At 46.3% G+C, this 16,078-nt stretch overlaps 1 protein-coding gene across 6 annotated transcripts in view; it reads left to right on the top strand.

Moving 5' to 3' along the window:
• The window catches only part of ANKS1A (ankyrin repeat and sterile alpha motif domain containing 1A), a 164,345-nt gene that overhangs the window by 127,590 nt on the left and 20,677 nt on the right, over positions 1 to 16,078 (top strand). For all 6 annotated transcript variants that reach the window (XM_045016188.1, XM_045016185.1, XM_045016187.1 and 3 more), the window contains one exon: positions 15,521 to 15,619. In XM_045016188.1, the coding sequence (XP_044872123.1) occupies positions 15,521 to 15,619 (99 nt within the window). The remainder of the gene's footprint in view (positions 1 to 15,520; positions 15,620 to 16,078) is intronic.

The following is a 16,078-nucleotide window of genomic DNA, read 5'->3' as shown; positions in this document are numbered from 1 at the left end:
AGTTAGAATATCTGTTCAGCCTCTTAGTTAGCTGTGACCCTTTTAGTACCTTTCCCAAATCTGAGAAAGGGCTCTGTGTATCTCTCTCACAAACAGAAGTTGGTCCAATAAAAGATATTACCTCACCCACCTTGTCTCATGAATAGGGAGAGAAAGGGAGGAGGAGCCTGGGAGTGTGGGCAGAAGATAGATTAGCTGGAATGGAAATCTGGCATTCTTTGAGCCATCCCAACATTTTTATCCTTAAGTATCTAGAAATGGGCTCCAAATTTCTTTGAAATCATATGATTGCTCTCCTCACCTGTAAGATTTTTTTTTCCTATGGCTGCAAACACAGAACTGCTCTGTTCTGGGCATAAGCCTACTCTTCCACTGCTGTAAAGCGATCACTGCAACTCCAACTCTCTGTGGCAGTTAAACCCAGTTTAGTAGGTAAATAAACCTAGGATATAATAATCAGCTGAAGCTGAGCACTATTTAAACTCCTGCATAGAACTTCACAAATTTGATCTGTGTTGAACAATGTGCTGATAGCCTGAAAGCTTCCTCAAAGTTTCTCGTCACACTAGTGCCTCAGTTGCTGTTTTTCTTATTAGGAAACAATGCATAGCCTCCTATCATCATTTATAATCCCAAGTGTGTTCCTTCTTGAAATAGGAGGAAGACTCTGTATGTTCATGCCTATCACAGGAATACTGTTGCTTTAAGTTTAGGGACTAGATAGAGTTTGTCAACTTGTTCTCTGCTGGTAGCCAGAAAAACTGAGGAGGGAGAGGGACTGAAAGCATTGATGATGTGATGAGTGGAGTTAAACATAACCTTGGCACAGCCATGGATAGTATTTTAAGGAACACTATCCCTAACGGGATGTTGCCTCTGCATATGAAGATTTGTAGGGTTGAGCCCATTGTCACGTCTGTCCCAAAATGGTCTCAATACTTTAATTCCCATGTATATCTTGTTTTGTTAAATATTTCCCTGCTGCTTGCAACCTAAACACTGGGGCATTTTAAAAACCTTCAAGTGAAACTGACTAGTTTTATAGTGAAATGCACAAAGGAAACTTCCTGAATAGGTACACTAGACTTCGATAGCTATTTGGGGTTTAATCCAACAGGGCATTTGTAACACAAATGGCATGTTAAAAAAAAATAAAAATAAAAATAGATCAGTTTAGCAACGTAGTCCTTTTTGTTCGGGATTGCAACCATCAATATTTTTCCTGGGCTGCTTTCTACTAGGGGTGGACCTGAAAAGAGCAAACTCATGCCACTCATTTCAGGCTGCACTTAATCTGTGGTCTGAAGAGGAGCGGGGGAAAGGTTCAGAAATGGCTTTTGGCCTAGTTTTCCAGAATGAGGCCTGAGTTCTTCCTTAAATGCTATGATACAGCCGCTAAACTGAAGCACAGTTATGTCTCTGGAGAAGATCCCTTATTCCTCTTCCTAGGGAGTGTTCTTACAATAGCTCCATTTCAATAGTTCTGTGAACAATGCTGTAAAAGATGTTCACTGATCCATTCGTCTTATTATTCTTCAGCATGAGTCATTTAGTCCAAGGGGAAGGCCTTCCCTCCGTCACCCCTTCCCTAACCACTGTGCTTGCCTTCATGGCTGCATTTCTGGCTGGGGGGCAGTTGAATTGTGACATTTCCTTTTAGTAAAGGGCTTTAATTTGGTGAGCAGCTTGCTTTACTGGGGAAGGATTTTAAAAAATAAAACGTAGTTTGCTGTTTTAAATTCTGCTTCCTTGATTTCTAGCCCACTGGAATGTTTTCCTTAGAGAGAAAATAATGTTTTGTTTTTTTGGTTTTGGTTTTTAATTTGTGTGATGGATAAATCCAACTAGCAACTGCAATTAGGTTATCATAACTCAGTTGTATCATGCCCTAGCAAATGTAGCTTTGCAAATAGCATAGAATGTCAGGCAGACTTGCATGCCAAGCAGCATTCTTATTATAGTACTAATGAACCAGACCCATGGGCACATCCAACAAATCACCAGCCCCACTGATTTCCAAATGGAAGAACTTAACAGCTGCCTAAACTCAGAGATTCCAGGCAAGCTATTGCCTCATCCCAAATTTGGGGAGCCAGGTAGTGGGCCATATGAATAACACCCATAGAAATTAAAAATAAGAGAGCCCCCGGTGGTTCATTCACGGTTAAATAGTGTGGCTAGATTTAAAGAGCCAAACAGTTGTTTTTGACCAGTAATTGTAGCTATGTTAGGGAATAATCAAATCTCATGCTTCAGGGCAGAAGCTAATCACAGGGGTCAGGAAGGAATCTCCACCTCCTTAACCTCCATGTCTAGCACTGCATGAGTGAACAGGTCCCTTATTTCTCAGGTATTTTTAAAGGCTTTTTCCTTCCCCTGAAGAACTGAGTATTTGCAACTAGACAGTTTGACAGGTTAACAGTCTGAGCCAGTGGGGTACATTTCCCGTTTCCTGGTCTTTGCACATTTGTACTGTGGCTGAATGTTTTTCAGTGAAACTATATTAGGATCTTGTGAATAAAGTTAGCTTAATGGAATGAAGATCCTTTTTGTCTTTTTGCTCAGGCCTGGATTCCTGGAGAAAGTGTAGAAAGCACCTAACCATGATTCAATGAGACAGCGTCAGAAGCAGAAATCTGTTCTCCTCATGTAGTGCCTTGGGCTCCTCGGACTTCATTTTTTAATTGGAGGGCATTAAAGAACAGGGTGCTCACAAATAATTCAGAGTTCTGACATTAATTTGACTAAATGTAATTTAGTGTCAAATGAGATTAGCCTGCAGTGATCTTCATTACAGAAGCGCCTTCGTCTTTTCCTGTCCTCCTCTTTCGTGTATGTGTGAGCAGAATGCAGAGCTGAGGCACTGGCTTGATGGAGCGGAGCTGAAATGCAGGTTTATTGAATATATCTGCCAGGCTCTGTTCACTTTGGAATACACATTCCAGGTTTCCAGGCAGCACTGTTTGGAGAGGGCACGCGCTGCTGTTGAGAAAGGGTAGGATAGACCTAGAGCTGGCTTGTACGGAGCCACCGCTCCTTCGCTTTGAGAATCTGTTTACTTGGGTACTAGAAGACAGCGCTACTATCCTCCCCTATGCCTGAGATCAGCATGCATCACTGGAGCATGGCCAACCCCTGACATCCTGAATCTGGGAATTCTAGGTCTGTTTTGCACGCTCAGCTCATGTAACTCCCCAGCTCAGCATGCACCCCATTGGGCAACTGCCAGCCTTTTAACATGATCTGAGAGGCTCTCTGTCCTAAAGTTTTTTCTGTATTTGTTATGAAGCTTGTCATTCTATGGGAGCAATCTGGGAAAGACTTGTTACTTGTTCATTCCAAGAAAGTCCTACACTGAGTGATCTGCTGGCGAGTCCATATGTGTGATAGGTTTTGTTGCTTTGACATGCAGTAAACATTGCCCATATTGGGGATTTGAGCTAGTTACAGCCATTGGGATAGCTGCATCAGTGGAAATGCCATGTACAACAGTCGATCTGCATTCGTGCTGCTTGTCCTGGTTTCAGTCAGGAGTGAGCTTCACTAATGCAAATCAGTTTTTGGCCAATCTACTCTGTGGGTTTGTACTGGGGCAGTTATGCTGCAGACTTGCCATTTGGGGCTGTAATAGGGGAAAATCCCTATTGTAGATAAGGACTCAGTACTGTATAATGAGGTGTCTGTCTTTGATTCAGTCTCTCCAAGATCCCATCTGCGTGGGGAAATTTGCTGTCCTGAAGCCGTTTTTGATATGTGGTCTTGTAAACCGTTTCAAGTAACTGTTTGCTGGTTGCTGTGGATGGAGCAAAAACAATTCCAATTTAAAGATGGAGGCCAGTGGGACTCTGCCTGTTGCCTGAGATCTCAGGTAGGGTCTGTCAGAGCTGTTCTCTAGATTAGGCAGTAATCTGGAGCTGAGCAAGGTTTTTTTTTCCATTTACAACTGGATGGCAGCGTTGTCACCTGAAATGGTTTTCATTTATTTTACAGCGTAGCTGGTGCCCAAGCCAGCATTAGCCAGGTTATATGGCATTATCTATCATTCCCCACCAATGCTAATGTGTCAGGAACACACTTTTGCTGAACGGCAATACAGGGTGCTTCCTACCAGATGTTAGTGGAGGGCTTTGAAATAAAGGGAGAGGAACTTGGTCATTAGACTGATTGTGGTGGCCTGGATGAGTCTCCTTGGAGATGTGTGGAATTGAATCCTCCTGTCACGCTGCATGACTGCTCTTCGGAAAGGTGTCTGAGCGAGCCTCGATTCATGCTGTGAAATGCTATCTTTTTGACAACTCCAGTGAGCTCTGAGAGTGCAGCTTGGATAGTCAAGAGTTTTTCTTTTCTCCTAGATGGTGTGTGTAGTTTGTCCCCTGGAGGGAGCGGCATGACTCATTCAGCCACTGAGTGATCAGTGAAATGGCACTGGGGCATTGGGCCGGAAGAACCTTTGTGCAAGCTACTGGATAAGGTGGATCAAGCAACGCCACAGCAAGCATCTTGAGTGAGGGTTTTATAAACCTTATCCAGGAAATTGAGTGGTGTTGCAGGGAAGCAAGTTGTGTAATGGGAGCTCATGTGCTGGAAACAGGGAGAGTCGGAGAAGGATCTTAGTGAGGGAAACACTCTTTTTAGCAACAACCCACACATCAGTGAAGACATGACCTCTTATTTATATTATGGTAGCATTTCCAAGCCCGCAGTCTTGGGCCGTGACCCCACTGTGCTTGGTGCTTCACAAACACAGATCAGACTATACCGGCCCCAAAGAGCTCATGACGTACGTTGCATCCCTATATAAAGATCGCTTATGAAGTGACTGTGGGCTGTTCACCAGGACATTTATTGTAGGCCATGCTCTGTCCCAAGGCATTAGATTGAGCAGTGAATTGAGGATGTAGAGTGCTCTGTATTACCTTACTGAAGCACAGGGTACCCTATATCACTGGGTGTGCTGTCCGGGGCCCCAATCCTGCCTCGTGCTGAGCGCCCATCAACTCCTGCTGAAAATGGTGATTGTCGAGGATACTGTACCTGTGGCGGAATCAAGACAGTTGGAGAAGCATTTCTCTGTCCATCATCTTGCCACAAGTTATCAACCTTCGGTTCTGTATTTTATTTCCCTCTGCTTCTTCCCCTATTGATGTCTGTAGTTGTAGTTCAGGATGCACACGGGAAAGGAAACACATTTAGTTGAGGGCACAACAATAGAGCCCTGGTTATTCACAGAGCGTTGATTGCAGAATAGCTAATACACAGAACCCCGTAAGAAATCTGAAATTAGCATGCAGCCATTTCATTTTTGCTTCATTTTTTTCCCCATACACATTGGAATTGTTAAAGTGGTGATGGAGGGAATTAGTCATGGTTGTCAACTTCAGGCAATTTCATTGAGGGGAGGAAAAAATTAACTGCTTTAATGGCATTTTTAATGCTTATTGGCCCCCGAGCCACTAATTAATTGAATGTAAGTATTCTCTGAACTGCCAGTTTTGGTCCACCCACTTTGCTTGGGAAAATCCACTCTGTGCGATGGGTGGCACTAACTTCAGATTGTTGGTGGCAAACTTTTAATACCTTCAGATTCTCTGTACCAGCACTTCTAGATATGCACTGGGAAAGCAAGTGGTTGAGGGGAAAGCAGGATCTAGAAAATATGGAGAAGGAGTGTGTCCTAGTGGTTAGAGCAGGGATGTAGGCACCAGAGCTTTTGGGTTCTAGTCATGACACTGCCACTGGTTTGCTGCAGTAAATCATTCAAGGCCTGATTTTCAGAGGTGCCGAGCCTCTAGCTGCCTTCAGTTGGAGACATGAGCGTTCAGCACTTGTAAAAATCAAGTCCTTAGCCTCTCCGTTTCTTTTCCTCCATCTGTCAAATGGTGGATAGTGCTGCTCTCTGTGTTTTAAGCAGTGAAGGTCTTCGGTGAAAAGCCATGAAGTGCTTAACTGTTGTATTAAATTTTAACTTGATCAAAATGTGTACTTGTTTCTAGGACAAGCTGCCAGTTAGCCCATTAACAAGGGTGAGGCTGATTTTATTCTGTCAAGCAAGGTGTAGTAATACTTAGTGCTTCTATTCTCCAAGTGCAAAACCTCCCCACTCTCCTAAGAAGCAGGCATATACCACTATTCCCATTTGAAGATGGGGAACAGAGGCCAAGGGGACGCTGTGACTTCCCTGAGAGCACAGAGAGTGTCCGTATCAGAGCGAGACTTAAGGACTCCGAGTTCTTGGCCTCCAGTTCCGTGTTCGGATGGGTTTGCACACCCGTGCTGCACAGGTGAAGCGTGATTGCATGAGGCTAAATGTGAAGCTTCCATAGCCTGCTGGAAAGTATAGCTTTCATGGCACTAACCTCAGACGGATGCTGGGGCAAGCTATTTCCTTCTGAACTGAATTGCAGTATTGTCATGCTCCCTGAAATAGCTTCTCTTTATCCAATCTTTCCAAATTCAGCTACTTCCGTTACATTCAGAATGCTGTCCTTTAAGATGCTGTTGGACCCTGCAATTGAACAGTTTTTACGAGCCTGGCAGCAGCAGCAAATAGCAGCTCAGACGGCAGAGCTCAGAGCTTCAGATATTCTTGTGGGGCTTGTAATTGATGCTGCTGCACTAGAAACTGGTGGGTTATGCAAAGTACTTGGGTTTGTTACTGAAGTGTGGCTGGCCTGGAGATCTAGAGTCGGGTTGTGATGCCATGTGGGGAGTCTATGTAGAACCCCCTTTGCTGTCCAGAAGGGACATGGCAGATGTGCTCAGTTCTGAGTGTGCAGCAGGGAAGTGAAAGTGCTTCTATCCACTCCGTGATGAGAGTGGGAGGCAGTGCAGTTTCAGCTGAAACAGAGATCCCCAATGTCCGGGCCTTCGGAGGTGGCAGGGTTGGGATTTCAGATGACATCACACACCGCCTTCCTCCACAACAGAATTTGCACTTTCCAAACACCTTGAGGTGCTCTTCGTTGGGTACTCACCAGCTTTCCTGGAGTTGCAGAGCTATCCAACAGTAGGCATGCAAAAAGCAGCTATAGACTTCAGATACAGCAATCTGTGTAGCACTGTGGTCTATGTGGGATGAATTTGCTATCCTCAGTTCAATTCCCAGCAAACAGATCACTAAAAAACCCACAACAGATCACAAACGCCTCTGCGGCCAGCAATAATTTTCCCCTTTGGTAGTCTTAGCAAGGCCCATGGAGTCTGAACTCCCCTGTCATCCCTAAGGGAGCTCCTTCCAGGTCCGAATTGCTGGCGGAATGGTGTGGAGGAAGCTTGCTTTGGCTGTCACCTGTTGCGTATTTGTGCTAAGGATAAATGGAGGTCTCAGGCCAGTCATCTGACATCTTTTCCCAGTGCTAAGTTCATAAAGTCTGTTAAAGTCTGTCAAGTTTCCATCTTCAAATTTAATGGAAATGATTTCACCAGCAGGGTTTATCATGTCTCTCAAAGAAAAGTGACATAAGGTGGTAAGTCTAACGGCTGTGCAGCGACCTCGGATCGAGGGTGAGCATTGCTCTGTTACTATTCATGCTGGTCGGTAAGTTAGCAAGTGTGTAGCATCTTGGGTAGAGAACTGGTCAAGCAGCCAAGTAACACTCTGCAGAAAGTGAATCGGTAACAGCAGTAGTAGAGATTCTGGACAATGCAGATTCACCTGTGCCCTCTCAAATGAAGATTAAAGGCAAGGGGGTTGCTTTGACTCCTGTAATGACTGGACCAGGCTGTCTCTTCCGTTTGCTGGATCCTGTCCAATCTGGCAAAATTACGATGAGGTTCCTCATTTGCTATTTTAATAGTTAGCATTCCCTATACCAAGTCTGTCCTGCCATCCAGGGCCTGTCTTTGGAGTGCAGGCTTGCTAACAGAAGCAGAGGTTGTATTAGTGTGAATGTAGCTGAGCAGCTGGGACTCATTAAACTGTTCTGCTGTCTGGATGAGGCTACACGACCGACGCCGAACTCCTTTTGCCTTAGGCTTTTCCTTGGCTGGAGAGGGAGGATGGAATGAGGCCAGATTGTGCGTAAGGCGCAGCATGTGAAAACTGGGTAGCTAACTGCTTGCAGAGTTCCCTGTTGGAGGAGAAATTCTGGCAGATTTCAGCAGCTTCGCTTTTGCCATTTCACTTTGAGGTCACTAAGCAGCAAGGGGAGGCTATCTTGGCACAACGTGGTCTTTGACTTTGTGTTCTTCCTTTTAATGAGACACCTGAAGATTTACAGGCTGTCTAATTACACTGCAATACATCAAGCGTGACTGAAGCAGACCCTCTCTCCAAAAGCTTGTACTTCCATAGGCAGGTCAGGTGCACAGTTAGTGACTCATTGCTAAGGGATCACAGATTAGCATCTTCTTGGACCCTGCCCTGTAGCATACTGTCTATCTTCCTCTGTTTAGAAAGTACCTAGCAATCTGGGAGCACTACCACAGTCTAAATAATAATGCTTAGTCCCCCGTGGCTGGGGGAAAGACAAAAGAGCATTTCAGTTGTCAAGATGATGAAACAGTAAAGCTGCTGTTTAGAAGGTGCTGTTTTCAATGGCTTGTATTCCCATAGTCACCACTGGTGTGTGTATGCACCCCCCCTCCCCCACACATACACCTATCTGTGCCAGTGTTCTCCATCAGGAAATGTTTGTATTGCATTGTTGGCTTTGATGTGAAGGGGATGCTGCTCAGGTGTTCCAGTGCTCACCCTTTGGACTTGCCTTTCGCTTCCTTTGGAGGAGCTCAAAGCACTTCAGACATTGAGTTTAGGCTGAGCCTTGCCCGCACTGAATCAGATGGTTATACCTACTGTACAGACGAGGAAAGTGAATCAAGGACTAGGGAAGTGATCTCCTGGCTCTCGGTCCTGTATCTGAACACTAGGAAAATCCTGCCTCTCCCCCGTCCACTCAGTTCATGCTCTTTATGTCAGTCACAGAAGTGGTACGTTTCATGTTTATCAATAAAACCTGCAGTTGAGAAGTAGGCCTGTTCAGTGACATTCCGGTTCTGCCTGGCAAGAGAGGATTTCCAGAGGTTCTGTAATAAAAGCAGGCCGGGGGGAGATTTCCTTATACATATCGTGGTCCTGTATCGGAATTCTGCACTCATGCAAGCATGCTAAACAAGCCATCTGTACTACAGGGGAAAAAATGATTTGTGACTTCTATTCCCTGATGGAACAGAACAACTCTATTCCTCCATTTGTGAAAAGGGGGTGAGGTGAGGGGCTGGGCTCCTGCCATAGAATTCAGGTTTTTGTGCAGGTTAGGGTCCACGTGTAGCATTGAACAGTTTGCCTCACGCAGCCCAGAGAAGTTCATGAGGTAAGAAGCACGTGTTACCAGGAATCAAGTCTGAAGTGTGGGTTTTCCGGAAGTTTTTTTATTATAATTGGCATTTCTGGGCCTGCTGCTGGAGGGAGTTCACTCAGTGGGCAGTGGGAACAGTAGGAGCAATGCAAGAGCCCTGTGAAAGTGACTATTCCCAAACTTGTCCAGTAATGGTCTAGAACAGTCATTGAAAGAACTAGCTGTAGTGGGTTGGGATCAAGGGGAGACTCGTACTCCTGGCTCCGATGCACATCTGCTCTGTGGTCTTTGGCAAGTCACTTGCACAACTTCTTCCACTGAAAGGGAGTCAGGCCTGTGACCACAGTGCAAGAACCTCTTCTTCTGTAACACAGGTGTGATGCTAACCTACTGGGCAGGATCATGGTGAATATTATCAGGTGCTTTGGAAATGGAAAGCTGTGGATAAGGTGTCTCATATTGCTAAAAAGTAACGTTAATCCTCAGGGATTTTTTTCTGATAAAGAATTTCCCAACCCACTTTAATAGTGATTGTAAATAGAGTTTCTGTATAGTTAGTGTAAGAAATGGCATCACTTTTTAATAAGATGGTTGTGTTCAGCATTAGGCTTAGAAATGCCCCTTGTAAATAAACTGTTTCAGTGTTTTTAGGGTAAATAGTGCTTTTTTTGCCTTGCGAACTACTGGGTCCGGTTTTGCTTCTGTACAAGCCTTCCTCTGGGCAAAATATCCTGATTGGTTTAGTCATGAAATTTACTGGATTCCTCTTAAACTGAATTGAGCTGGAGAAGGAGAAACAGCACAGAGAAAGGAAGGGACTGAGGGAAAGGGATTCACTTTGGGGGTGACCTGGAAGGAGGTGATGAGGATACCAGAGGGGGAAGAGGGAAGTCACAGCTGAGCTTGTTGAATGTCTCTGGTGTCCTTGGGTAAATCTCACTCAGGGAGGGCTTTAGTGGGGATCAAGTTGTCGGGCTTATGGGAAACAGTGAAGACAGAAACACAGTAAGGAATATGGCAGAACTTAAGGAGAACAAATTTGTAGTGGAGGAGGTGTGGTAACAGGACTTTCTCCAGAGGTTCTCGGAGGACTTGTATGTAGAGTGTGAGCCTGGGTTGGTGAGATGGACTTTTCACAGGAGAGTGAAACAGAAGGATTGTACAGATCATCACAGGGAAGGCAGGGCACAGGCTGGGACAGAGCCATACAGGAGACATGAGCACGGATGGTTTAGAAACTATGGAAAGGAATTGGGGGAAGGTCAAGGAGGTGAACCTGAAGGCATCAGCTGTGTATCTTGACAGAATGTTCCTGGTTTCCCTGTGGATAACGCATTACTATGGACAGTTGGGAGACTGAAGAGGAGCAGCTCATTCATTTGGTTGGCAAAAGGATAAAATATTGTTAGCCTTTGTGTTTAATTATTTCCTTTAATGGCAGATTATTTTTTATTAGAGATGGAATCTGGATGGGTTTAAAGGACACTCCTGTAAACTGCGGATCACTTACAGGAAAGACCATAAAGATTGATTGGGAGCTGTTACGCTCTCTATTTGTTAAGTCCCCTTAATATGCAGATTGGCCCTGAGGGATTTTAATGCAACGCATAAAAATGAGTGATGGTGAGGAGAAACCAGCTCGGTTCATAAAATATTAGGTTTTGTGCTCATGCTTGGCTCAAGAGCCAACCCAACATTCCTAAGCCTGCTGCAGCAAGAGGAAGCAAGTCCATTGCCTCTCAGGCTTGGCCCTCGCTTGGGAATCTTCTGCGTAAGGCACGTGTTCACAGCAGAACTATTTGCTACCAGCCCTGTGCTTAGACAGCTGTTGAGAGACTGGAAATGCTCATTTCAAAAGACAGAGACTATGATTCAAAATGTAAATAAGGTCTGCATCTACATTAAAACAAAACAAGTGCAGCCATCGCACTTGTTTCATTCATTCGGGCCCAAATAGCTCTTCCTGCTGCTTGAGTTAATGTCACTTGGAAAAGGTTTGGTGTCCTGTAAACCATGTCCTGGAGAGTGTGTATGTGCACACATGCAGCTTGCAACAGTGGCACTGAATTCTAGATGGCCGAAGTAAAGGGTCTTGCCCCAGTGTTGGGCTAGAGAAGACTGAGCATGGTACTGGGAGCCAGGAACTCCTGAGTTTGAATCCTGGCTCTGACACCAGCTTGCTGTGTGAACTCAGGCAAGCCAACTGACCACCTCTGTACCTCCATGAGCTTTGATAAACCCCAAGAGCGAGATCCTCCTCCTTGCACCTAAAGGCCCCATTTCTGCTGGGCTGTGGAGATTCCAGACAGCACCAGGAGGCTGCTCCAGCCCAGCTCAGACAGGTGCAAAGGTGGCTTAAAGATCCCTCAGCTTCCTACTTCCCCCCTCTGAGACATGGCACAGAACCTCACCCCACATGTGAGTGGGAACAGCGTTGGGTGCGTTCTACTTGTAGGCCGGAGCTGTTCACAAACCTGGGTGTAACTGCTGCCCATGAGAGCAAAACCTGACTGCCTGAAGAGTTCTCTAACCCTGCTAATGCTTAGCCTTGTTTCCCTCTTAATTCCCCGAGCTGGCGCAAATTACATGGCTCCCTGGCCTGCTAGTCTCATAGAGCTTTTGTTGTTTCCCACCCCTGCTGCTGCTCTTGTATCCCAGTGGAGGCTGTAGGAGCTTAAACTCATGAAGGGCCTTTCTGTCCTTTTGACAGGGTTGTGTGTGTTTTACAAGACAACTGTTTGCTATACAGAAGCCAGCATAAAAAACGAGGACTTGTGGCACCTTAGAGACTAACAAATTTATTTGGGCATAAGCTTTTGTGGGCTAGAACCCACTTCATCAGATGCATGGAGTGGAAGATAATTCTAACAAGACAATTCAATTAAAGTGGGCTATTATTAACAGAGGAAGAATCACTTTTGTAGTGGTAATCAGGGTGGCCCATTTCAAACAGTTGACAAGAAGGTGCAAGTAACGGGGGAAAATTAGCATGGGGAAATCAGTTTTTAGTTCTTGTAATGACCCATCCATTCCTGGTCTTTGTTCAGGGCTAATTTGATGGTGTCCAGTTAGCAAATTAATTCCAGTTCTGCAGTTTCTCATTGGAGTCTGTTTTTGAAGTTTTTTTGTTGAAGAATTGCTACTTTTAGGTCTGTTATTGAGTGTCCAGGGAGGTTGAAGTGTTCTCTGACTGGTTTTTGCATGTTATGATTCTTGACGTCTGATTTGTCCATTTATTCTTTTGTGTAGAAGCCAGCATGTTTGTAACCTTTTGAAGGGTTTCCTGTAGTGCTTCCTATTGTGTTTTCCATTACCAAACAATCAGACTAAAGTTCTCAATTGAGCCCTTGTTGCAGAGTCTTTGGTGTCTGTTAGATTTGTGAAGGGTAGCTAGCTTTAAAAAGAAAGTTTGCCTACGCTGACTGCTCACTACCCCTTCGCGTGCCTGCTGTACCATTGCGCTCTCTTTCTGAGGCGAAACCCCACAAAGGCAGGCATGAGAACTCCTCCAGATTGGGAACAGCAGCTGGTACCAGAGAGCTGAATTCCTCAGTGCCTTTAAAAACTGACCTTTTGAAAAGCATGGAAGGAATGGCCCTGGTAAGCTAGAGGCTCTCTGTGCCAAGCTCTTTCCACTGTTTTAAACAGTGCTCACACACGAGTGCTCTGGTACTGTGGCTATCAACTTCAGACACTCTTCTACAGAGACCTGCTGCGCCTGCATTTCCTGAAGCTTTAGTGTTTTCTCTCTGCTGTAGATGGAGTGGGGAAGGTGTTCATTTGCCTTCCTGACTCCTGTACAGCAAGTGCTGAACCCCGTGGGGAGCCCTGTTTTCTAGTCACTCGGTGACTTAATCTGCCACCAGGGGCGGCTCTAGCCATTTCGCCGCCCCAAGCACGGCGGCACGCTGCGGGGGGGGGCGCTCTGCCAGTCGCCGGTCCCACGGCTCCGGTGGACCTCCCACAGGCACCTGTGGATGCTCCACCGAAGCTGTGGGACCAGCGGACCCTCCGCAGGCACGTCTGCAGGAGGTCCACCGGAGCCGCCTGCCGGCGACCGGCAGAGCGCCCCCCGCAGCATGCTGCCCCAAGCACGCGCTTGGCGTGCTGGGGCCTGGAGCCACCCCTGTCTGCCACCATTGTTTTTAGTTAAATAATTCTCTGCAGCATGACCTGAGGGCACTGCTCCCAAATACATTGTACTGCACATGCTCTTCAAAGCATTCTCTCTGTTCCTTTAAGTGCTGATCTCCCTATTAAAAGGAACAGCTCTTCTTTTAAGGGTAGGGCCTGCTGCACTTTGTGCTGGGCAAAGCGAAGGCTGTAGCTGTCACTACTCTCTGCTGTCATGAGCAGGGTACATGGGGAGGGGCCTGGTAGTCTTGGTCATGCAGCACCAATGACAGTCAGCCCAGCCCGGAAGAAGTCTGCCTGTGTGTGTGCACGCACTGATACCCTACAAGCCCCTAAAATATGCTGTAGACTAATGAGGCGGGAGATGGCCCCTTTGATAAACACCCCATCCCGGAGCATACACTTGTGGGGTATTGCCGTATGCTGCGGATGCGTTGAAGGGTTGAGTACCATCAGCACCTGTAAGCTGCTAACACACCCTCACACTGAGTGACTCGCTACATTTACATTTTGTGTTTAATTTTTTAAAATTATGGTGCTATGTCACGTATCCTTCCACTGTGAAAATAGTTCCCCTAAAGGATGAGAGAAGGAAGAGGCTCTGAATTACCTTTTTTTTTTTTAATTCCACTGCTTTGACTAGACTTTTCAGTCCCCCTTTCCCTTACGGTTCCATGCACTATGTGGACCCCTCTTGTCACAGGACACTTTCAGTGACACTGCAGCCAACTTGAGCTAGATTTCTTTTATAAAAATGAACTCCGAAATAGCCAAGACCTGGCAGTTCATCTTTAATCTGTGGCCAGCTCAGGAATGGAGAGGGCATGTCTGCAGCTGAAGTTGGGCTCTCCAGGTATACGGTGATGTACAGCACCTAGCGTAATGGGGGACCTACTTTGATTGGGGCACTATTGCAATACGGGTCAGTGGTGTTAACTGGATATGGATCTTCAAGTAGCTGTTACAGTATGGCTATATCACTGATGGGGGAGACACATCTGGTCTTACATATGCCCGCTGCGGGTCTAACTGGAAACTGACAGGCATGTAGTTTCTGATCAGTGAAGGAAGCGCAGTCTGCATGTGCTCACTCTCGCATTCATTCCCGCTTCACACCGAGATAATGAGTTTTGTAAAGCAGTATCTAATGATGAAAGCCTCTGCACTGGAGAGGGCTGGATTGCCTCTGTCCCCATGGAGATGGATGATAGATTACAGAGATACTGACCTTCCCTGGATCTCCAGCTCTCACTAAAATAAATTCAATTTATTCTCTTTGGTTCTCAAGGGAGCCTAGGCAGAGATGAGCTTCTCCTGCCTGTCAGTGTGCAGTGGTTCTGTTTATACGCAAAAGGGGATTGTTTATGCAGTAGGGAGATTTGAATTGCTAAACCATGATCAAAGAAATGGCTGAGTAAAACATCTACATAGGAAAGAGGAAAGTCCCTTATATCAGTGTCCTGAAATCTATTGGCTGCAAAGAGATACTGTGGAACAAACTGAATGAGAGAAGGGAGAGGGTAGCTGCATTCATCCCTTAATTGCTTCAGCAAGCACACTGCACACTCCAGAATTAACCCATCAATACACCTGGTGACTTGTTTCACTTCTGCCTAGGCTGTCTGCTTATGGCAGGTGGTGGGCCCTATGGTAGGTATGTGAAGCTGAGAAACCCACTGGAGGGGAAGCTGTCTGTGGAATTCCCCGTTCCTCGTGGGGGCATCCTGGGAGGGCACTGAAGAGCTACAGCATGGCTTTTGAGTGCCAGCTGCTACAAGATCTCATGGGTATCAGCTTGGTAGAGAGTCCATTATGGAAATCCAACTGAAACCTGCAGATGTTGTTGTCAAGTGGCTCCATGGAGTGAAGGGGCTAGAGATGAAGCATGCTTAGTCAGTGCATTTTATTGCTCTGCCCCCTGGTGGAGTCATTCCTGTGAAGCTTCATGCATATTCCCCTGCTGCAGAGTGGCCTCCCTTTTCTCACCTGGGAGCAGAGTAGGAAGGGTGGGGGAAGGTAGCTATAACATACATAGTTCCTGCTGCCGCTGCACTCTGCTGCCACATCTCTCTCTCATTCTGTTTCTACAGGGCTGTAACGTAATGGAAGATCAGGACCTTCGGGAGATCGGGATTAGCGACCCGCAGCACCGCAGAAAACTTCTCCAGGCCGCACGTCCCCTTCCCAAGGTGACAGTTATATTAATCGCTGTGTGTAGCTGAGTTGCTGCAGCACAGGTGGGGAGCGGGGTGATGGAGCTAGCAACTCTCAAACTGCATGGCTGTGGTGTGGAGGGCCACGATACAGAAAACAAAGCATGTAACCCCAGCCATCCCTCTGTAGATACAGTCCCTGGCTATTTGGAGAGCTACTCTCTGGGAGAGGGCCATCGAGAAGAGGGCTTACTACCGCATCAATAGAGCATCCCACACCAGAGATGGGAATGGCCAGTAGGGGGACAGTACTTGGGTTTTAAGCTTGTGGAGAAGCAGAGGCTTCTTTTTCTGCTGAGCTGACTGGGCACGAACTGGTGCGTCTGGACTGTAGGGAGCCACCAGAAGGATGTGGCTTACAGGGCTGAGTGACAGCTCCGGAACACCAGGCTCCTTGGAACCACAGCTGAGAATCCTGCGGGCTATGCAGGCAGG

The sequence above is a fragment of the Mauremys mutica genome, chromosome 4 (assembly GCF_020497125.1).
Source record: "Mauremys mutica isolate MM-2020 ecotype Southern chromosome 4, ASM2049712v1, whole genome shotgun sequence".
NCBI classification, from domain to species: domain Eukaryota; kingdom Metazoa; phylum Chordata; order Testudines; family Geoemydidae; genus Mauremys; species Mauremys mutica.
The sequence above is the reverse complement of the archived record's forward strand: the minus strand, read 5'-3'. Positions and strand labels throughout refer to the sequence as shown.